Below are 24,464 nucleotides of genomic sequence, written 5' to 3'. Positions count from 1 at the left end.
TTGCAACTAGAAAAATCTCCACTCTGAGGGAAAAGTATATTTTTCTCGTGTATGCCGCAGCTAAAATAGTCCCATTGTTTCATATATAGTATGATATAGCATCTCATTTTATTCAGTATCCCCTGAGCCAGCATGAGGCTCCTGGATTAATAATAGGCAGCTGTGTATATTGCTGATCGTCTCCTCTTGTTTCAAAGTAATGTAAACCACACAATATTAGCTGTTAAACCAGAGGATGATTAAACAAACACACACAAAAGCGATAATGATCTCTGAAATCTTTGCAATTTATTCCCTGTATGTCTGGGTTTTACAAGATCTGCTGTGTAATGTGAAGTAACCAGTCAAGGAATACTGCATAGAAAATCCAAAGCAAAATCACAACATGCTGTTTGGAATCTTCTTCTCTTGGTCAGTGCTGATATTTGCATGTCTACTGACCATTTTCACGATTAAATATTCACTGTTCATCTTAATTTCCACTGAACACAGTACAGTGGATTCAGTGGTTGTGTGCATTGGTAAACGGAGGGCAGAAGGTGAATATCTTTGGCTGCAGTACTGACAGTAACACTCTTGGCCTCTCATCAGGCACACTCACTATAATAATATTCTCCCTCCTTTATATACGAACACTTTCACACCCATAAACATATGACACCCAGTCCAGTAGTGCTCCATTTGCTCTAAAACCATTTCCCTGCACCAAGACCAGTTGACAGTAGTGAGATCACGGCTTTGGGACACTGTAAAGCCTCTGAGCTGCATCTCTCCATCTCATCCACACTAATGTGATTCAACCCAGGGTAAACATTTCACCGGGCTGCAGGTTCTGACTGAATCAACGATGCTGCAGCACCATGAATTCCAATCAGCCTCACTGACAGTCCTGCAAGGCCCCCAAGCGACTACTGTCATGGCGCAAATTCCCGGGCTGCATTGCATTTGTTCTGACACCATAACAAATGAGGCGGGAGCATCTCGGGCATTTGAAGCAGCTGCATTAAAGATCCACAGTGATGGAGTCACGGTGGGAGACAGTAAAAAAGGAATCGCTCTCGTGGAACACGTCAGAAGGGTTTGCTTTCTGATCTGTGTTGCATCAATTACGAGATTCATTTCACAATCTTGCATTCCAATTTTAAGTGCCTGGCGAGTTCAGAGAGAATGAGGAGTCGGTGTTACAGTATGATGAAGCACAGGATGGAAAAGGAGACGCTTGTGTGGAGCGAATCTGTCGGTATCCCCTGGGGAATGCTAATGGAGGGGCAGCAAGTTCAGTTAATGAATGTGCCCTGCCCAGAGTGAACAGTTCAGACAGACTGTCCACTGAATAGAGCCTCAACATCCATCATCAGGCTTCCTGACTAGACAAAATTTTAGCCACATGGAAAACCTAATCATAGAAAAACCTATCCTCCATAATGCAGCAGCAGGTAAAAACACTGGAGCAACGTGAGGAAGAAATGGGAGCTTGATATTGTTTCTGTGTCACATCAATATTCAGGTCTGCTGTGGACATTTTACATCTACTGCAATTTGGATATTAAATTATCCATGATGGCTCATTTAATTTCTTTTCAGAACTAAGTGAGATCACTGGATCCTTTTGTGGGAGGCAGGCAGTAAAGCGTCATCAATCACCATAACCTCAATGGCAAGCAACACTTAAAGTTCCCGTTATGGCCGATCTTGCACCCGCACGTCTTAGACTATTAAGTGCTTCATTCTTTTCCACAAAAGTAGACCAGTTTGACACTTTTGTGGTTGAAATTGAATGACATACTGATAAAAGTGGGGGTTTAATATTGAGAAACCTGAAAACCAAAAGGGTACAATTGAATTTCTCACCTCTAACATGCTTCTTCTAGCTCTCAGGGGGTTCATTTCCCACCAGAGGAAACCTATAGAGCTGCTTTCTGCCAGGGATGCAGTCTCACTTGGTGCTGAAAGAGACCACCAAGAAGCATTTTGTGCAACGGAACCAGAACTAAAGGTGAAACTTAATGCCTACCAAGTCACTTATAAGTTTGATCTTTCAAGTTCCCAGTCTTGTTGCACCATCAGCGAAGAACGCAGTTGGCTACCAAGCAGCTGCATTGATCAGACAGTGCTAACGTCCAAGAATGTTGTTAGCGCTGTCCTGATAGAGGCTAAAAGAAACCTTAGTTCAAAGCCATTGGGATATACCTCCTCGGATGTAGCAAACCTAGATCTAGTCGTTCCCAACATGCTGCTTTATGTGCAGCATGAGTCCACATCGTCACAAGTCACTTCCATCTCTGAGGCCATGAAGTTAGCACCAAATCCTAGTGGATCAGTTCTGGTAATAATCTTATTCCAGTATTTTCTATTTTGCAGTCACAACACAAATGGGAAATTGTGACAGACAACCTGTAAAATATCACTATAGTCCTCATTTTGGATCCTCTACCACCCTGTACCCAGTGGCCTTGTGGGAAAGAACGGTCCGCCCAAGTCCAGATAGACTCGTTGCCAAATCCACACCAAAACATTTGCATGGCTTATCCCATTAACCTCACTGCCGCCTTGACAGCACTGTAGGAATTCTGCTTCCCGGCACACCAGCTAGGCTCCTGTGGGGGCGGCTGCTGTAAATTCCCTCATGATGTCTGGATGTGAGCTTCTAGCAGACAGAGTACCTGCTACAGTTGACCTACTTATTTCACCTGCCTGATGGCCACATTTTCAGACTCCTGTGCTGTAAACCAGACCGACGCTACTGCAAATCATCTCCACCATGAGAGAATGCGAGCATATCACATTTATGTCCATCTTATTTTATTTGGTCTGACAATAATCGCAATTAGCAGAGTTATTGTCTTTATGGAGTATTGATTTTATTGAAGAAAGTCACAGGGAACAAAAGCTGATATTTTTCATTACCCTGATTCTAATCATCTCATTGGAATGAAGCATCACCAGAGCTATCATCTGCCTGGATTGAAATGAGATTTAAAGGATTAATTTGTCAGATTTTGTTGTCTTCAGAGTGAACTAGCTTGGCCTTTTCCCAGTGCTTCCAGTCTTTGTGCTACAGGCAAAACTAACCAGCTGCTGGCAATAGTTTCACATTACTGTACATACATCAGAGTTGTATCGATCCTTCTTGCAAATTTTTAAAATGAAACATATCAATTTGCAGTATTTCTATTGTAAAGTGAGTGTTTCTGATGGCCCCAAATGTCATATCTCCATATAAAAATCAATAAAAATCTATTTTTGACATTGAAATGTGAGGATAAGAAAATGTGTGAACCCTAGCAGGCCTCCTTAAATTCTTTTCTGCTCACTCTCAGCTTCACTCCCACTCTTCCCCCTCCCATGAAGCCTCTATTGTGCGTCTGCTTTGCATGCTGCATTGGTTTGTGCAGTGCTGCTGAACTTTGGAGTGCTGGCCATGGAGTGATTACCTTGTTAATCCTGGTCTGGGGGGAAAAAAGAAAATAATTCACCAAGATTTTCTCTGATGTTTAAAAATAAAAACGTATTTTATTCATTCATTACCAGAAATGACACTGAAAGATAATATTGTTCTGAAAATAAATGATTTTTCTCTATGTATGAGTGTAATCACCTGACATCTAAGTGAGCTTAACATCTTCTTCAAACGACTTGAGAAAGTCCATCAGATTATCTCCTTAAATTAAAATGGCTATAAGGTGATAGAATGGAGGAAAGAGAGACACTGGGACACTCCATGAGGTCAGACTGTAAGTGAGAGGGAAAGATGGACGATCGCCCCACCCATCAGCTAACTGTGGGCAGAAAATGAAACAATGAGCTGAGAGAGCTCGTGTTTCTCACACTGAAATAGATGGTGGTTACGGATTTGACTCCACACTTTCCAAATGTATTGTTGATGTGGGGAAAAGGATGGGTGTGTGTTTCTGCACTCAGCAGTCTAGCTGGGGGATCTCATGCAACTCTCTTTTCTACTCTTTGATTCTCTTTTTCCAAGAAAATACTGGGGGAAAAAAGCAGATGATACCAGCCAGCAATAATGTTAATGTCTCATTTATTGTTATTATAGAGTAATACATTCATCAGTTCCTGGATATTTTATAGTAAGGCTCATTCACATTATGTGTTGTGTCTTTGACATCCAGGAAGTTTTTTTTTTTTTTTTTTTTTTTTTACACTCATTTTCCCAAAGCCGGTTTTGTCAGTGAGAACAAGCTTATTGATCATCTAACACTATTTATTGATTGGAAAAACATGATCCTGGTCTTAAGCAAAACATCTCAGTGATTCCCGCAGGTTTTACTGCTGTACTATTTTGAGTGGTGATGATAATGTGCAACCAGAAAATCCCCACTGGGACAGAAGAACCATTAAAATGACGGACACTCTGCTTGCCAAGTAAGCTTTCTATGTCTGCAGGCATGGCTAAACCGAAATGGAAGAGAAGGAGGAGGAGGAGGAGAGGGAAGAAGAACGTGATCTTCAGACATAGAGGGCCGTGGTGGTAAATAAACAGCACATGTCCACCTCAGCGGACTAGTTCTATTTGGAGAAGCCGCGTCCAGAGGGAGAACTCTGGCCTGACCCCCAAACACAAAGACACTTCCTTTCTGATCTGTGAAAAGAAAGGCAGCGTGTCCCCGGAGGAGCAAGACTGTGTGCAAAACATGATCTTATTGACTATATAAGGAGCTTCTGGACTTCACACAACAGATCAGCCACACAGTTTAGTTTGTACACAAATGTCAGTCACGTGTACGGTTTTCTTGGATACACAGAAAGAAACAAGTGAAAGAAACAGAAGACTCAATGCTAAGATTATTACCACTTGGGCCTTTATAATAAGTAAGTGGGAACCTCCACTAACTCATCCACCATTCACATGCTGCAGCTCCAGTATCCTTCTAATTAGATTACTGAAGGCCCTTTCTCTTGCTCCTCTTTCTTACCGTCTCTATTCTGCATGCTTTTTAGGTGGAGCACCAGTCTGCGAGAGAGGAAGGGGATGGGGTTGCCATGACGATGCCAACTTAACGAACTGTGTCTCTCTTCTTGATGGTGGTTTTAATTGGATATCATTCAGGACGAACAAAAAAAGGCAGTTGAGTGTAGTGGCATGAATGCAATGAATCCCCGTCTGTCTGTCTGGCCGTCTGCCTGCCTGTCTCACTGTCGTGCTCTCGCTGTCTTTGTGTAGTTATGAATGATTAATGGTGATTATATAAGAGCCGTTGTACATGAAGTGCATGGTAAATGTTTCAGGAGAGCGTAGTGTAGTGATGTACTCCACCGATTTCCAGAGGTCCTCAGCATAAATAAATATCCTGTAATAATAACAGCATTTATATCATCCTGCTTCACATGCTCTTAAGTGAATTAAGTGTTTCATGTATTTATTGACAGGTCATTCCTGTGAAGAGGTAATCCGTCTTTGTACTCATGCACTTTTGCTCCCCGGTCCCAAATGTAATCTTATGTAAGCTGTTCTCTTTTTTGCACATCCAGCTCTTCTCTGCTGTTTGATGGGATCCTTGCGCATTTAAGATGATGTGCAGCCTGAAAAAACAACCTTATGATATGCCAGTGATTGCTAAATAATTGAAAATGCCCATTCCTCACTGGCAGACGCACACACAAAATGCGCTGAGTCACTCTTCTACGAGAGAGGGATCCGAGATCAGGTTCACACAACTTTAAAATTCAAAGTGTGACTCGGTGTCTTTTAAAAACAACAGAGGAAGCAAAGTACGAGTCGAATAAAGTGAGGTTTCTTTACCGCTGGGACTGCAAGCACTAAAAACGTGTGCAACTGTAAGAAGCAACTGTGAGGCATACTAATGCTAGAATACAGGAGAGTCTGAAACATTCCTGAGAGACACACAAATACATCGTAAAATAAATATTAATAACTGTGCAGAAGTTTGCTTTACACTATTATGCTGCCTGGTTTAAGATAAGTTTATGTTGGATTCATACAATAAAGCCCAAAACAGTACAGTGCTGTTTGATGGATAGTTTTAATTCTAGCTAGAAGTGACATAAAAAAGTGGCAAAATATAGTAAATAATTGAGCTAAAGGTGATAATGCTAGATTATTGTAATGCATTTTTAGAATTTTGCTATAAATACCATGTCCAAAACAATTCATACCCCTTGAAATTGTGAAAAAATGCCAGTTTCTATACTGTTCCAAATGGTCTGGGTCATTTCTACAGAGTTCTATTATGGTATAAAATGAGAACAGCCAATGCAGTAGTTTTTTTAATCAATTACTCATCAATTGCAAGTTGTGGCCAGAGTCATACAGCTTAGTGAGGCCCTGCGGCTGTGCATTGTGGCTGCTTGCAAGGAAGGAAGAGGCCGTAACAGCTGTGTTTTTAAGTGGCCAAAGTGCAAGGCATAGTCAACAAGAGCAAGAAGTTACACACTGTAAAAAAAATCTCAGTGGTAGGAAGTAAAAAGTGACCATTGCACTGGTGGGAAGGTTAGTATGAGAGGCCAAGAAGAATCCAAGGTTCACCACCAAGGCCACCCTGACGATTCAGAGCAATTCTGTTACCAAAATCTCAGAGCAGACACTCAAGTAGACACTGAACAAGGCCGGTCTCTACGGACACGGACCGAGGAGGACTCCACTTCTCCAAGACATACACACAAAACCTTGCACTGCCTTTGCAAAACCTCACCTGGACAAAGAAGAACACTACTGGCCATCAGTTCAAAATGGGGCAGGTTTTGTTTGATGAATGAAAGGTGACGCATTCGAGCCCAACAACACCATCAACCATGGTGGTGGGAATGGAATGGGTGGTGTTTTTTAGCCAGTAGTCTAAAAAATCTAGCAAAAGTACAAATAGCATTAAGATTCTTCAGGAAAACATGAGAAGAAAATGCAGAAAAGCTTCACCTTGGATCATGTGATGAAACAATAATCCAAAAGATACAGCCGAAGTGGTGAAGACAAGATTAACAGAAAACAGTATGAATATCTTAGAGTCCAACCCAGACCTGGATCCAAACGAGAATCTGCGGAGGAAACAATAAACCACCTGGAAATCATCACAAAAGATGAGTGGAACAAAATCCCAGTGAAGACGTGCAGAAAGCTCTGATTACTGTGGCGGCAAACAAAGTTTTCTATTTTTATTTTTATACAGACTGCCGAAAAAGGGATGTTTACTTTAGAAATAGTCAACATTGCTTATGATCATCTCCAACACAATGTCTTGGCATTTTTTGTGCCTTGTTTATACTAGTTCCAGCCAAAATGATGTTACAGCTCAAATAAAAACACACTATAAATCAAAACTTGGCATGCGTATGATTAATTTGGGGATCAACTGCATATAAAACAGGCTTTGAACAGAGTTTTGCTTCACAAACAGCTCAGTATGAAAAAGTAAATCAAACAAGAAACTCCCACCTCACTATTTGCATTCCTCACTGCTGCAAAAACCTCTGATAAACTGCGATGCTTTAAATCCAGTCCTGCCCATGTTCAGATATTTTAGGAGCCTAAAACAAATTATCAGACACTTTAGACAAGGTCGGTACCTGTTCATGTCTATTTATGCTCACTGAGCACACATTTAAATAATAATAAAAGTCACAGAACGTAATTCAAGAGCTCAGGCAAAGTCACCTTCACAGAATCACTTTCCAGTAGCTTGAGTTTCATAACGCTCAGCCCTGCTAAGACTCATCTGATGATCCACATATTTCCTCTCATACTCCATTTTTCCTCTCCTCGTCCTGCCAAGACATAAGAAGTGCTGACGTAATAACTAGAATCTGCCTACCAGGGTAAATGAAGGTCTTTACTGCATATTGCCTAATTTTTCATCCGTTATTCTCGCTTGTCCTTCCTGTCTCTGAGCATTGTGTGTACAAAACTAGTTTATTCTGCATGTAGCAAAAGATCAGAGAGCTGTTTACACGTCAGCCTGTATTTGCTGAAGTAGCGCCATGATGGTCTGATCAATGATGTGCTTGATTTTTAACATTTTTAAACATTTTTCAACCGTTTTGTGCATCCTCAAAACTGACTTGATGATCTTCATGAGAATTTTAATAGTGTAATTGGTTAAAATTACTTATTTTGTGTACCTTTGTGAGTGTGAAATCTCATCAATTTTTTTTTAAAATTTGGCTAAAAAAATGTTTCCTGACCTTGTAGCACTGTGACTTGGCAAATCTGTATGTTTATAAAGTTAATTCTGCTACTGAGGGAAACAAATCCACACCAATAATGACTGAGAGACAGAAGAGTTCATGTTGTAAACCCTTCTTGTTCTAAATTTTATGATTATTACAGATTTCCATTCTTTCTCAAAGTCCTCAGGTTTGACTATGATGCATGAACTCAGTAAATTCAGCCAACTTAGATGAGCTGCTCTTGGTTTGTAAGTGCTGCCCCCTATTGGCTGCTGAGAAAAGGTGCAAATAAAAACTGCTGCAAACAAAAAACTTTTTTTTAATTTAAAAAAGAGAAAAAAACATTTTGCAAAATATGATCACAACTTCAAATGGCATGTATTTCCCTTATTTTTACTATTTTTTTATTTTTTAGCAGGGAAATATTGCCTTAATAGATTCAATCACCCTATTTAGATGCTATAAGCCCATTAAACATGACTCTTCAGGCCCATTTATGTTGGAATGATGCACAGTGATAATTCCTATTCAGTGGTATGACAACATCCATGGTTTTATTGAGTATATACACTATATTCATTTAATAAATTGCACCTAAATAGATGCAAGGAAAACTTGATGTAAACCACTAGATGGTGTTGATGGAATAAAGAATAAAAAAAAACTGCTGGAAGCGTAACTCCCTGATGTTATTGCATAATGATTCAACAACTAATAAGGACAGTCATGTCTTTGCAGAAGACTGTAGATAAAGTGTAAACTTTTTTCTGTATTATGCAGCTTCACACACTCTCATGTTGTTCAAACGAATGCTTTCCTTTTACTTTTAGACATATTTTCATTGCAGCTGCATGATTTGGTGAAGTCAGTATCGTGCAGGGAAGAGCAACATTCTGCCACATGTGTAAAGATTTTGTTTGAACATTGGAAACATTAAGCAGGGGTCTGATGCATCCTCAGCAGGACCTTTTAACAATCAATCATGTAAAATTTGCATCCTGGTGAATTTTTTTGCACCGATTTGTGCCTTTTCTGCATCATTTTATTGCAGAAATCGTCACAGTTTCTGGGTTAGTTTACTTTTGTGATTCTTCCCTGCCTTTTCCTTCTTTGTGTTTTTTTTTTTGTGTCAACTTTTTGAATAAAGGTCACTTTTTGTTCCTTAAGTACCTGCTGTTAGTTTCTGCATTTGCATCACTCAAAATGTCTTCATTTATGTAAAGTAAAACACAAAATTCTGGCACAGGAGTAAAAGTTTCTTTTGCTTTTTCTGCACTGAAAAAATGAATTATTGGACCAACTTAAAAGAATTGCTTCACTTGACAACACATAATTGAATAAGGGTAATACAAAGTAAAGTAAGAAGTATCAGTAATGCCAGTGATTTAAGTCTGGTGTAATAAAATCATTTGATTTATTACTAATTACATTGTTGAAATGTTAGTTTCCAGTTTTTGCAACTTACGTATTTTTTGAACTCAAACATAAAGTGTAAAACATGATTTTGTTATTACATTTATCTTTCTTCCCTTTATGCTACAAAGCTAAAGGGGTAGTAAACCTCATTTTTGCACTTTTACTGAAATTGGCCATTTAAAGGTCATTTTAAATCGATAGAATCCAGGAAAGTTGACCGCCATCCCCAAAGAAAGCCAAATGAAATTCATTTTTAAAAAGTGCTTAATTGAATAAAACTCAAATACAGTGTGTTACAAGAGATTAAAAACTCTACATGTAGTGATATAAAAGCGCAAAAAATCCAGCAACGTGAGCAACACTTTAATTCTGACACTAGAGATAGAGTGTATTATGGGTGTGCGGTGTTCTAATGGAATCATCCAGTTAGTTTTGTGGATATAACCTATAACCATGTGCTTCTTATTTACAAAGTGATGATGTATTTTTCATGGATTCCAGTGCAGATGCAGGCCTGGCCGTTCACTTTCAGACAAGCACCGCTGATCTCACTCTTTTCTGTAATGAGTCCCACCAAATGCCCCACTTACGTCATCTTTCTCCCCCTTCACGTGTGGACTGCTGGAAGTGAGAGGAGGACGGGGGGGTTCTGCTGGAGGGGCCGCAGGAAACATTGGTCCCTTCGGATCCAGTTCGCCTCCCAGACTGCACATCAAAATCCAGAAACCTTCTACAAAGACAGGACTTGCTGCTAGATTCCACTACATGCATACTTTAGGTCAGAGCAGCGGGTTATTACGGAGGGGTGGACCGCAATCTCCCCACCCACACTGTCACCATCTTTGCTGCCGTCGGAGAGCATCTGCTCAACAAGATAGTTCACCTCCAGCAACTCCAAACTAGCAAACAGCGTTTTCTTCGTGGGTGGCAGCAGATAGTGAAAGTGGCATGAGCAGGCACGTTCAGTGGGAGCAGGTCGAAACTCATTTTCTCTTGTTATGTCGAAAACAGCGAGGAAATACACTTTTTTGAGACCAGCTACACCACGCATGCTCACAAGAGGAGCGCCAGGAAAGTTCTTCAGACGCCACTTCAGGATTCATTTGAAAATAAATGCACTGAGATTGTGAATGACTTCATATGTAAATGTTCAATTTAAATTTAAATTTAGGTACACGTGTGTATATAGATATATATAGATACATTACATCATTCAATGCTTTTGATTTATTTGTATTATTTTCTATATTTTAGATTAATACTAACACTTTTTTGTTTGATGTCTTCAGTATTAATCTACAATGTATAAAATAATTAAATAAAAACCAATGAATGAGAAGGTGTGTCCAAACTTTTGACTGGTGGTGTATATATGTATGTATATATATAAATTTTCCACAGTTAAACTCGTAAAAATGTGTTAGGAGTCACATTTAAAGCCCTGATTCTCAGCAATAGTCACTTTACTTATTTTTGCATCTCTTTTTTAAATGGTATTACATCCCTTTAAAGTAGGTTTGCATCATTTTTTCTTTTTATTTTATGTCACATTTAGCCTTTTGAAGTCTTCTTTCATGTTTTCACATCTCCTTTTAGGCAGTGGTTTAACATCTCTTTTTATTAACTTAATATCCTTTTTGATTCTTTTTATAACTTTGCATCTCCTTTTATCAATTCATGTTTTTTGGTCGCTTTTGTCATTTCACTTTTTATTTAAAGTCTGTTTTTAAGTTTCCACATCTCTTTTTAGTTGGTTTGTGTTTATTTGTTTTCGTGATTTTACATCTAATTTTAATCATCTTGTATTTAAGTTTTTACATGTCTTGGTTGGTTCTTGAGTCATATGTGTCACTTTTTTGCAATTTAATGTCTCTTTTTACATTTTCACACATGTTTTTAGTTGATTTGTGTTTCTTTTTAGTCATTTTATGTTGCTTGTAGTGGTTTTACATCTGATTTTAGTAGGTTTGCATCTCTTCATTCACTTTCTATCACTTTTGCACCACAGTGTGATCTGATGTTCACCAAACGTGCCTTTGTTTATTGGTATGTAGGTGAGGGTATGGAGGAGGGAGAGTTCTCTGAGGCCAGAGAGAAAATTGCAGTTCTGGAGAAGGATTGTGAGGAGGATAGAATCGGCTTTATTAAAGATGAGAGAGAGAGAAGGAAGAACAGGAATACTAGAAAGTCAACACGAAGGCATTAAGCAGGACATAACTGATTGTAATGCAACCGAAAATATAAATGCTTGTTTGGCTGTGCAGACTGAAACTCCTGAAAATGTCAGCTGTGGATGTGTTCTGAATAAAGCTGTGTGTCCAAACTTTTGGAATATTTCAAACTCCACATTGTGCTTGTTATGTTTACAACATGGACTGGAGATATCAGTATCTGTAAGCATGATCCAGTCATTAGTCTGCTGCAGTCAACACTACATTTTTAAACAATGGCGGCTGCAGCACAGTCCAACTCATTTTGGAGTAAAAGTTTCCGTGACTTCGAGACTATGGAGGCACTTAAAATTGTCAGAACAAAAATTCTGTTTGCAAACTGTGCAGAGTTTCAATGGCAAACCACAGCAGCACAGCACAACGCACAAACACCTGCAGAGAAACACACAGGTGCTATTCAGTACAGAGACACTTTATGTCTGTTTGCTTCTCACCTCTCCTCTGTGCTCACATTTAATGTATTTAAATACAGATGAACTCCCAATAAAGTGGTTCTTATTGACACATTTTTCTGTTTCTGATGTTAGACAGCAGATTGAGTATGAAATTGCGATGGAAAAACAGCATGTTAACCAGCAGTCACTTCTAAACTGCTGCTCCGCAGTACTTAAATCATGAATTTATCAATGAAATGTCTGAAAAATCTTTTTTTTTTTACACAGGAGTTAAAGTAGAGGATGTGCTGTGAATTCTGCAACATTTACATAAAACTGAAGCTATAACCAAAGTCAGAGAACAATTAAGTCATTACTTCTCAAATCATCTAATATTTAGAACAATTTCTAATTGCATGGAATTTTAATCACACAAAAATATGGATGTATATAAAGATAACTGTGAAGTTTTCCTTTGATATATCAACTACTTTCCAAGATAAAACCACTGAAAGACCCACTTTCAGCATTCAGGCTGCATTTTTTTTTGTTTCAACTCAGCCATTATCAGAGTCTATTTAATCTAGTTTTCCAGTGTTGCAGATTCTGAATCAATGGCATTATGAGAAGTAACAGTAAAAACATCTGGCTATAAACTCTAATAGTTCTGAGATATTGTTATCTAAACATGGCCTCAAATTTCAGTGTGCATTGACTTGCTTTATTTTTTTCAAATCTCGGAAAATAGTTGATACATCAATGTAAAATTTTACAGATGTCATATCCATAGCTTATGATTAAAAGTTGCAAACAAATCAGGGCGGGTCAGTGATGATTTGACATGAAATAATTCAATTACACAACAATTGTCTGTGATTTTTCGCTTTGTTGGATATTTTTTATTTTATTTTGGAGTTGCACAACTGCCTTAAATAAAAAGTCCTCTTATTTCTTTTTTGACTAATTTATTTATTTTCATCATGTTGGAGTTTCCACTTTCATATGTAAAACTTTGCAACTTTGTTTACATTGCTGCTCCACTGAATCACAAATGAATTGAAATGAAAAATATATTTATTTATGTTTTTCTGTTGTCGTTCTTGTGGTTTTAGGAAAATAATTAATTAATCGTAAAAACAAATTGTCGAAATTTTAACCGATAAAGAATAATTACTATTGGCAGCCCTAGTTGACTGTTGGAGGCGGTAGGGGTGACTGCGCCGATGCCTGTTCAAAATGTCACAAAACGTCAATAAACCATTTAAAAGGCGTACTTGTTGGCACTGTGAACATCTGTATCTCGTATAGTTGATATTTTGATGTGAAACTTATTTAAAAACGGAACAAAAAGCACGCGGTTTAATGTTTAGTGTTGCTTAAAGCTAAACAAATTAATAAATTAATGAATAAAAAGCGAAAAACTCGAAGTCGTGCGTCCCTAACGGCCGCCTGACGAAAGCGAAAGTGCGCAGGCGTGAATCCTCTCGGCCCGGTCGCTGCTCTCCGCTGATGTGTGCTGTGGATGACAACCGTCCAGCTCGTCGCAACAACAGCAGCAGCGGCGACGGAGGATTCATCACCACGGCAGCCGAGGGGGGGAGTGAAGCGAACCGGAGGACAGCAGCGGCAGCAGAGAGAAAGGGGGAGGAAAAAAAAGGATTTACCGTCCAAGCATGGCTCCCCAAACGACAGCATCATGCACTGGATCCACTCTGTTGCAGCCCATCAGCGAGATTATCAACCTCCCTCTCGACCAGGTACGTTGTTTTGGATGGAGGAAAAAAAAAAACACATCCACGAACCGGACGTGTGTTTTAAAGCAGCATTAGCAAACATCTGGGGCTATAGCGTCAGCAGAAGTTAGTGATGCGCACCGATCTAACCAAAAACCGCTAGCTTTAGCCTTGCGGATTTAGTGATCGCATAGAAATCACTGCTGGTGGTGGTTCACTATCACCACCTAGTCTCCTGTCAGGCTACGCTGGAGCTAATGCCCTTTGTCTCTCCCTTTCCGTGCCCATAGCTTAATCCAGTGGTTTCCCAAACTGGGGATCTCTTTGATCTGCTCTCCAGTACAATCAGGGGGTTAAATGAACAGCGTGTCCGTCTGTAAGCAGCGGTGATCACACAGCTCAGAAACAGGCGGAATCTAGCAAAAAGCCAAGGAAGAGGTTGAGAAGATGAAGTTGGATCTATGAAACCAGGGTTTTGGATTTGGATCTGATCTCCTTCAGCACTTTCTAATGTGGAGACAGTCATGTGTAGTGTGTTAGGATGAGATCAGACTTTATTTCCCACACATTTCGTAACTGGAGCTCGTGGAGTTTGCTGAAAAAGCATGTGGTCTTTTCTAGAGGATAGTGGGCACCACACCTCCTCGGTGTGGTGGGAATGGATCGAGTTACTGCCTTAGGTGTGGCTTGCGTGGAATTATGGGATCATGCTGGAGATAGTTTTGCTGGAGTGGAAGTCATTGCAGTATGTGCAATGCAAACATTTACACTTGAACAATCACGGGCACCACACCCTCCAGAGCTCATGAGCGGCTTCTGTTAAAGAAAGCTGGAAATATCCCGCTTTAACCGCAGCTGTTTCAAATACACTGTGATGTCGTTGTTTTTACATGGACGTGGAGGTGTCTCAGGTTCAAATAACCACCTCGCTACCTTCTGGTTTAACATCAAAGTCACAGATGCTGTTTTTGTTGTAGGATCATCACAAGCAAACTTTGTAATTTCTATATTATTCCCGTTAAAATCTGAAAGCATCTGAGCACAAGACTTCCTCAAGCCACAAAAAAAGTCTCCTGAAGTATTTTTTCTTCTTATTCTCAGTGGCCCAGTGTTATCAGCTGCTGGATCACTTGTTTTTTAGCTTTGCTTTTTAGTTCTTATCAGCACAGGGTCACATACAGATGAGGCGATTTCCTCCACATGCCGAGCGTTTTTACACGCAAACTCATGACTTTTTGTCTGGGAGGAAGTTTACTCCCTTAGCTGAGGTCTTGTGCAGATTTCATAATTAAAGTTCCATCAAGAAAGTGGTTTAAATACTATTTAGTTCACGTTTCATGCCCAAAGTCATAGCTTGTGTGCTTAGTGAGTGAAACGATGCAAAGTTATCTTCTCCATCGGCACACTATGCACATGTTTAACTTCATGCCTTGTGGTTTGAGCTATAAAACCCCTCAGAGATCTTTCATCCTCCGTCCGACCTGCGTGTGCAGAGAAGAATGTGTCCTTTCTCTTCACCCTAAAATGTTCCAGCCACTTGTGAGGAATGTTGCATGGTGAGAACTATGGAAACATCGAGTTCACATCTATGCCACCCCCAGCATGCCCTTTTGTAATCTGTCATCACAGCAAATATTTATCCTACATAACTTTTTGGATTGTTCTAGTGACAAAATTTGATCGAAAGCCATTGTGTTTTGATTTAGCTGCTGTGCATACCACTGCCTAATGCAACATGGTGACTTTAAGAGCAACTGTTGTGATTTTACTGCCTCGTATCCTGCAGTATTTAGCTTGAGTCGACCTTAAAGTTTTGCAGTGGGCAGGAGTCACACGTACGTGTTGCGTTAACGCCTGATGGGGAACCTTCCTGAAGTTTGTGAGGTGCCTTTTGTCGTACCATAAAGTAGGTCTGGACAATAAAATGATGGCAATATGACACTTCAGCAATGGAAAATTGTTCAGAAAGGTGTGTAAAAGTTTCACTTAAAAGCATTAGATCATGAAAGCACGTGACTAAAATGTACAGTCTGGCTGCAAACCTCATGGCTCATAAATATCATGTCATATTTCTTGATAATTGGGCTCTTTCGCTCTCCCTTTGCAGCCAACAATCATTATTGGTGCATTACAACTTTGCAGTCCACAAACCTCCACATAAACTTTGCCCTTCGAAATCTGACAGACTTGACTGCGGGTTCAGGGTTCTAGTGGCCATTCACTTAGAACTTTAACATGCAGAATTTGCGACCTGATCACCCTCCGTTGCTTTATTTATTTAATGTGTATCAAATTGAAGTTATTCTTTTATCCTCTCATGTTTTTAATTGTGTGTAACTGTATTTATTCGTGTTAAACAGTGCACCTTGATCAATAGGCTAAAGTGGTTGAATTCACAGTAAGATTAAACCTCTCTCTGCATTTACAAACAGATATTAAAATGATCAGTAATTATCAATATTGACTGAAATGAAAACTTTATTGCCACAAAAATATGAACCATGTCATCTAGCCCTAATATAAAGGCATAAACAGGATTTTACTCTTCTGGCGCCTGTGCTACTACTTAAGAACTTTTCGGATCTCTGCAGTTTCTCAGCTATATTGCTAATCTGATTATCAGTTTGACGCTTGACCTGTAATTATCCATAAAAACAGTAGTTGTGCAGCGTATTTCACAACTTGAAGGACCCTTTATCTCGGTGGCAATGAGGAGTCACCCAAGTCGTGTTTGCTTATTGAAATATTGCTAGTGACTGTTGGCGCTGGGTGCCCCTGGCTGTGCTTTAGTTGTTTAGCTCTTGAATAAATACTAGCTGAGCAAGAGAGAAATGCGTCGTACAAACAGTCAGGAGCTATCATGGCCCATGCTACTTTGTTGGACAGGTGTCAACCCTTGTGACAGGGTGGCTGTTAGCCTGCTGCCAGCTGGGTGCCCTGGCCTGCCAGGGTCGCTGTCAGTGCCACAGAAATCAATACAGGCCGCTCACATACAGTATGAGCTGTGTGGCCCGCGGACATCGGCGCTCATTTAGATGCCGCTCTTATTACTGTGGCACCTCGCTGTATGTTATTGGGACTGTATGCATCATACACTGTAGCAGAGAATGGAGCTGTGAAATCTGAACTGACACTCAGTTTTTCTTTCTTTCTTTCTTTCTTTTTCATACGCTCACAATTACACATCCTGACCCCAGGCTGTGTCTGCCTCGGGGTTGATTTTATCACTCGCCGTTAAAACGTTGAGCAGTGAAGGCCACATCCAGTATGAAGTGAGACTCTTGAAGATATTGACCTGACAGTTTTGGCATTTCACCCTCCTCCCCTTATCTGAAGCTGAAAAAACCCACTTTGCCTCAGATGTTCACATCAACCGGACTCCAGAAACTGATTAAGAGCCACCATTTCTGTCAAGAAGCAACAAATTTCTAGTTTCAGATCACCACACAGCACGTATGTATGTCTCGTTTTTTTTTAAAGCAGATGCTGGGTTGGTGCTGCTCTTTTTCATTCCCTTTGGGACGCAGCTTTTGATATTATACGTGTTGTTTACACAATTGAGTTGAGCTCAATTGCTGATCAGCTGGCATTATCTGGGTCAATGAATCAGGTCCAGTCTCTTGGGTGGAATGTTTGCAGGTCCGCCTTGGTTTTTTCCTCAGTAATGCATCCCGTGGCGTCACATCGCACGATATTTAGTTCCAGTGTGGAATTTAGAAACATGATCATCAGGTCGTGGTGGTTTTATATGTACATCCTGCAACTTAGCAACAAAAAATAAAAAGTAAATTAAAGTATTGTATTGTTTTAATGACCCTGAAAGTATGGTTCCCCTCTGAGAAGGGACTTTTGCAATGCAATAGATTATAGCATCAGCTGTGAAGCTCCTTTTACAGCTGCAGCTGTTTCAATAACAGCTGGACTCCTGGTGCATCTTACTATTTGTTTGTGCAGCTCTTCATTGTATTGCATTGTAGCATACAGTATTTATTGCACCTGCTGGTCCCACTGTTTGTTGAAACTAAAGGGTGAATGTGTTTTATCAAACCGATGGTCTCGTGGATGAGAACAAAGTGGAAATTTCCACCTGCACTATAATGCGTGTACACGTCTTTGCAATGCATATGTCTTTGACCTGTTCAGAAATTGTAAATATTTAGTATTTGCGTCACTGGAGATACTGGATGAGTTAATGTTTTTGGTCTCAGCAGTGACCTTAAAAGCAGGACGGCAGCAGCGTGCATCATATAAGATAAAGCTGAGGCATCTTGTCAGGTGATGGTTGTTGACGGTGTGTTAGTGTAGCGCGCTGACTCTCTTAGACAAATTCATTTCTGCCTCTGGATGCGAAGAAATGATGTCCGATTGCTGACACATTCCTCTCTCTCTCGTGCCCGATGATTTAATGGCACAGCCAGCGAAAATGTAATTTTTCCAGTTTTCATCAGAGAACAGCAGGACATTCGTGCTTCTGTTGAGGAATATGCAGCAAACACACGGGGCTTTGCGGCTCATCAGTCATTCCGGTGTATCGCCAACGTGGGACGTAAAGATGCTGTCTTTTAGTGTGCATTCGGTGCTGCTGTGTGTCCTGTGGTCACAACAGGCCCAGCTGTACAATCGCTCTTCTGTTTATGCGACATATTGGATTGCAGTTTGTCACAGTCAACGGCCACGTCTGTTATCATGATAACAAGGCTTCCTTTGTTGCTGCTGCTGCTGAATTTCCCACCAGGCGATTGTGCTGTAGGCCTGCGAGCCTCGTACAGTGAGGAGACTCCCAGCTATCTTCTTTTATCTGCTGACAATCCCCTGCAATCAGTGACACAAGTCAGTCTAATAGAACAAATGGAGGGTTAAAACGGCTTTTACTGAAGTTTGGAGGCTTCATAGATAGAAATCAGGATGCTGAAATGTCACTTTCTATATTCCTCTCATCTCTGATTCCTTATCAAACAATCTCAGTGTTAATCTTATTAGCCGTAATACTAACATTTGCTTCTGTCAGTGTATTTTTTAAGTGTTTTGGGGATCTTTGCCTGAAGGCTCTCATGTTGGTTTCCCGCTGAGGTCTCCTGCCACTGACTGAGTCCCCAAATCCCCAGGCTTGGGACTGCTGGTCTTCCTTTTCTAAGCCCTTGAGTCTTGTCAGAGTTTCCCTACCTCCCCTTTGCCTTTAATTGGCTGCCCTCTGGGGAGTTTTATCCCTCCAATTGATTTCCCTTTCCTCGGCTCTGTGTCATGCAGTACTACTGGCTGCTGCCGTTATTATGGTGCACAATCAAGCATGTGCGATTCCTCCTGGGGAACATGGGACGGCTTGGCTACAGTGCCGGGTGGTTGATAACAGGCAACACATTAATGGTAACAAACAGGCAGTCCTTCATAAACGTGGTTAGACTTGATGATTATGGGTTTAATGGAGCTTGCTTGCTTGTTGCAAGTGTGACAAATAAGCCAGAAAAATGTTGTTGTTTTTGCAAATATTGTTAACATTGTTGTATAATATTTCCTAATCTTTTTCCTCACTAGATTTATTGCCTTTTAGAGAGCAAACATCATGTCATCAGCATAGACTGTAAAATTAAAGTCCTTATTATACAGTCTATGGTCATCAGCTTCTGTTCCATTAAGTTTCTGAGACTTCATTCTAACTTTGCATTGTCCACTTATCCACAAATTAATAAACCCCTTTATTTTAAATCAACTTTTTTAGCTATAATTACTCCTGATTAAAACATTTACTCCAATGTCTCCTCTTAGTCCCTGTCGTCTTTTGTCAAATCTCTGTTTCAAACTTGGATATTTAGTTCTAAATAGTTCTACACGTAAATGGGAGTTTGAATGAGGTTTCATTCACATTGGACTTGGAAGCTCTCCTTCAGCTCTCTGTATTTATCATATCCTTATTTTCTCCCTGTCTACTGTTAGTAGAACAGCAACTAAATAAATTGATTAAGGCATTTTCCAAAAAAAAGTCAAAATTCTCTCATTTCACTTGTGTAAATTTGAATGTTTTCTTGTTCCTATACATCTCTGTGACAGTAAACTGAATATCATTGGGATGTGGACAAATATGACATTTAGAAACATAATTTTGGCCTTTTGGAAACACTGATGGCCATTTTTTTTTTTACCACTTTTTGACATTTTATATACCGAACAACTAATAAGTTAATGAAGAAAATAACCAACAGAATAACTGACAGTGAAAAGGATCATTAGCTGCAGCCTTAATTGTTAGGTTTGAGGCATGGTGATGACTGCCCTGGGTGTCCGGCATGTTTCCCTCTAACCAGAAATGTAGCTGTGGTATTGCAAAGCCATTAGACTAAAAGCTATCAAATGTCATACAAGACCTGTGTTATGTTATTAGAGTGAAGGAAAAAAAAACCTGATTTCTTTATCTACTGCAGCACTTTGCCTCTTTGATGCTTGTTACCAGTTTTGTTGTTTCAGTGGCTGTAAAACACACGTGCTATAGGTTGTGTGTCTGACTGTAGACACAGTGAGGCAGGGAAACCTGTGCAGCTGTCATCGCTCTTCAATCTGAAGAGCTCACAGTGGCCGCAAAAGTGGACGTCCACATGAGTCAGCTTTGCTAGCTTATTAGTTCCGTCGGTAATGGTGTGGTGTTGTGAGGGTGGATTGGGTTTCTCTGCTAAAAAAGCCTCCGCTCTCCGGCCTGAAGTGCCAGTTTAATGCGTGCACCTAGTCGACACAGACAACATATTTTCAGAGAATCACTTCAGCTGCTTCAAATTACAGGCCAAGCATCTCGACATATTTGATGTCGACTGCAAATCAATGCCAACAAGCAAGCCTCAGCTGAGAAGATTTGCCTCTGGTTCTGATGGTGCTGTCACAGTTGAAGTGTTCATCTTTGATAGGCGTTAATCCGTTTCTAAAGCGTGTGATGGTTTGAAATGTTTCAGCCTTTGCATTCAGTTTCATGTCAGGCAAGCAGCGACTTCGTCCGGAGCCGAGGCCTATAATTTCACTACGGTTATGAGCAGCAGCTGTTCATTTCTGGTTTATTCAGCGTTTCCTGGCCAGGAGTCCAATGGGATGAAGTAGATGCATCCAATATAAATGAGAAGACATGAATATTTATTAGTGTGACTTTGCTCTGCCACTTGTTACTCCATTGAGGTAAGTTACTGAGGGCATTCAGCGGATTCACCTTCACAGGAACAGACAGACATTGTCACATTCACTAAGGCTCAGTCACCTTACTTCTAAGTGGCTCCACACTCCAATAAGTAGTCAATGCGAATATTGATCATTCTTAAAGTGCAAGTTGCGCTGTCATCTGAAAAGTTCAGGTGCTAAACACGGAATTGATTCAAAGTGTTCACTCTTCAGAACCTTCTGCCATTGATTCCTTTGAACCTGATCACCTGTGCCAAAGACAGCTATACTATCCGTGCTTCAAGAGGTATGCCACTCATCTAATGCTTTACACGAGTTCTCTCTATAGCTTTAGTGATAATAGTTGCTTTCAGTTAGACTACAAAAAATGCAAAGTAACAGGAAATTAATTATGTAGCACCTTTCAGACTAAGAGGAAAATCATAGTGTTTTGTTTAAGACAACAGAACAGCTTTGCATACATTGAAAGGAAATAAAACTCAATTAGAACAGAATAACATGGAAAAAAGTGGCTGATTCTATAGCTCTTGAAGTGAATACTTGATCCAGTGCTTATTTAAAAACAGAATTAACTCAACCCAGACATAAAATGGGAATAATCTGGACTTTATGTATATACCAGGACCTTGTTGCTTCCAACTGCGAGATCCATCTGTATCAGTTCCGCCATTTCCACTGAGGAACCCTGTGAGCCGTTTTAGGGCAGCCCAAATTACATTGCATGTTTTGGCCATGAGAACTGGCCCTGTAGAACCTCTTTCAGGCCTGTTTTCATGTCAGAACTAAACAACTACTCCTGGATTGGTATTTCTGAGGGACCCTCAGTTCCATTTTTTTTCTTCCCTCTAGATGTCCTCATCACGAATCAGTCTTCTCTGCTCTAAACAATAAAAAAATTCATCTTATAATTTAACATAACAAACTGTCACATTTCCTAAATGCTTATAGAATCAAAGTTACATCCAGTAGCTACCATTTGTCGCTGTTTAGTACCACTGGAGTTGAAGTCGCGGTCATAGCTGTCTGATCCTACAACGTAATGGAAGCAAAAAAGCTGGAAGGGCCAATTAAGGGTCTGATTCCTGTAAATGTTTAATTTAATCATCCAACTGCAAAAAGTTCTGCTGTCTTGTTGTGCTCCTTCATTCAGTGAAAATTCAGTTTCCATCATCTGTGTGAGCACACCGACTTCTGTTTTTAAAATAGAAAGTGACCACAATGAAGAAATGCTTGAGCAAGGTTGTCTCAGTTTCTTTTCAGGTTGACCGTAAATCTTGCTCTCACTTGTGAGGTGTGAAATGAGAGAGATCAAAACCTTACCGTGCATGATTATCGTACGAGTACATGCACCTACAAACAAACTGTGCTTCCCAAGTGCTTCATGCTACACTCATAAAATGGGACGTGGCTGCGGATGAAACATCTTCCAGTGGCCATCAGGGAAGTTGATGTCTGTAGTGGAATAGCTGAGCATTACCATAGTAGAACAATCTCAGAGCAGTCACCCAGCCAGCAAATGTCAGTTACTTAACATGCTTATGTAACGTTAGCCTAGCTTTTACAGTCTTTTGTAACTTTACAGGAAAACCTGCCTTTTGTGCTGTGTTTAGTTCTAATACTCCGGAATTATTTGTGAGGTTTGCGATTTCAAGTGGATTTTGTTTGTGAATTGCCGTCTTACGAGAGCCTGCGCACTCTGCTGTAGGTGTGGCGACACTTGCCACAAAAGCCAAGTCATTTGTTACTGAAAGGTTGTCTGCTCACGCTTTGCACACCATTGAGAGCTTTTGCATTTACGGTGCTGTATCGTAGCAACGGTTTGCTTTCTTTTTTAATCTTGCTGGTGGTTGCCAAAGCTAGAAATATTGTGTTTCTTTCCTGGAACCAATGCCAGTCGCCCCCCTTACTCACACTCTACAACTATTACTAAAAGGTTGTAATTACTTGAGCATACAACTGACAGCACAAGTCAAATTTACTGTCTTTAACTTGTGGCTGGGTAGACTCTTCACACTGATCTTCTTCTACTGAAATAATGAGCAGACAAAATGCCTTGTGCAACACCGGTAATGCTGACCTTTTCGGTGACAAAAGGCAGAAATAAGGCTTCCAAAAGGATATGGCACATTTGTACATTTTAGAATTAGGGGGTTCTGAATCAGACAGGTGTCCTGTGCGGCATATTTGTTAAATTTCTCATGTGTCATTACTTGCGAGCCTGAGGTCTGTCTGCCAAAGTTGTCAAGATCTCCTGGATGTAATTGAATGTACTATAATACATCTCATGGGGCTCAGTATTCATTAATGATGCAGGGTTTTCTCTACAATACAGAAGCTTAGACGCAGTGCCAAAGTGTGTTTGCGGAACATCTTTGTCAAACAGAAAGGTAAGCGGTAAACAGGAATGACCAGCCTATCAGCAACCTGTCTTTTCCTGAACCTTTGCGTGACTTGGTGTGTCACAGATGCTCAAATTCTGCAAGATGTGAGAGTTTTGATGAACCACTAGTGTTGTCTTTCTTGATCCACAGCTTTTAAGCATGGTAGCTCTGGTTTACTGTCTTTACTGCTTGGCTCATAGCTACTATCTAGAGTTTACTGTCTACAGCAACTCTGTAAGGATGAGAAGAGACAGAAAAACAGCATAGTAAAGTTGAACATGGACTTTCTTTCCTTATCTCGCATAGCGAATACTGTGCACAACATTTGGATAACTTTTACATTGAAACTTGGGCCTTTCGAGAAACTGTATGGCTAATTACAGTAACGTGATCACCATGCCCTTCAGTGGCTGCGGCTTTATGCTGGTAAGATCACACACTCGCAACCCAACTTCATACAAATGTTTGGTAACTGAATTAAACAAGAAAACCCTCCAGAAACTCTTAGGATCCTTCCAGTTTTATTCTACACATACATTTTGGCACCAATGACATATTTTTCTTCCTGTATGTTCAAGTTAAAGTAATTTATATGCTTTTTATTAAATCTCAAACATGTTATTTGGTAAAATAAATCAAATTTTGACTATAAATACTAGGAATCAGTCGATATGGGTTTTCAGGGCCGGTGCCGATTATTGGTGATCAGGAAAAGGCAGACAATTGATATTTTGGAACCGATATTATACATTTCATATAATGCTTTACCATCATGCGATAGCAGAAAACCTGTCATACATAACTAGGCATCTTCATTAATAAGTGTGAAGATAACTGAATATGTACAATAGAAAGAGGAGTGATTATATTAGGATGCTCTCCTCTGTTTATGTGGGATCGACTGAGATTGATCAGTTTGTTCCCTGCAGTTATGTCTGCTGTTCTTCTGTATTTTCTGAATTTTTTACTGTTCTATCACTTTTATCTCCCACAATGGTCCAGATCTTAAAGCATTATTCTGACTTCAGGTTAATCTGT

The 24,464-nt window shown here is 40.0% G+C and overlaps 2 protein-coding genes across 2 annotated transcripts in view; one reads left to right on the top strand and one right to left on the bottom strand.

The window, feature by feature from the left end:
- Window positions 1–10,297, bottom strand: part of asap2a (ArfGAP with SH3 domain, ankyrin repeat and PH domain 2a) — an 84,276-nt gene extending 73,979 nt beyond the window's left edge. Inside the window, exon 1 of the mRNA XM_055005757.1 lies at window positions 10,146–10,297. Coding sequence (XP_054861732.1) covers window positions 10,146–10,268 — 123 coding nt within the window. The 5' untranslated portion in view covers window positions 10,269–10,297. The remainder of the gene's footprint in view (window positions 1–10,145) is intronic.
- Window positions 10,298–13,643: 3,346 nt separating this feature from the next.
- Window positions 13,644–24,464, top strand: part of mboat2a (membrane bound O-acyltransferase domain containing 2a) — a 45,608-nt gene continuing 34,787 nt past the window's right edge. The window contains exon 1 of the mRNA XM_023266269.3: window positions 13,644–13,917. Within this exon, the coding sequence (XP_023122037.1) occupies window positions 13,834–13,917 (84 nt within the window). The 5' untranslated portion in view covers window positions 13,644–13,833. The remainder of the gene's footprint in view (window positions 13,918–24,464) is intronic.

The sequence above is a fragment of the Amphiprion ocellaris genome, chromosome 20 (genome assembly GCF_022539595.1).
Source record: "Amphiprion ocellaris isolate individual 3 ecotype Okinawa chromosome 20, ASM2253959v1, whole genome shotgun sequence".
Taxonomy (NCBI): Eukaryota; Metazoa; Chordata; class Actinopteri; family Pomacentridae; genus Amphiprion; species Amphiprion ocellaris.
This window is presented reverse-complemented; position numbering and strand designations above follow the sequence as displayed.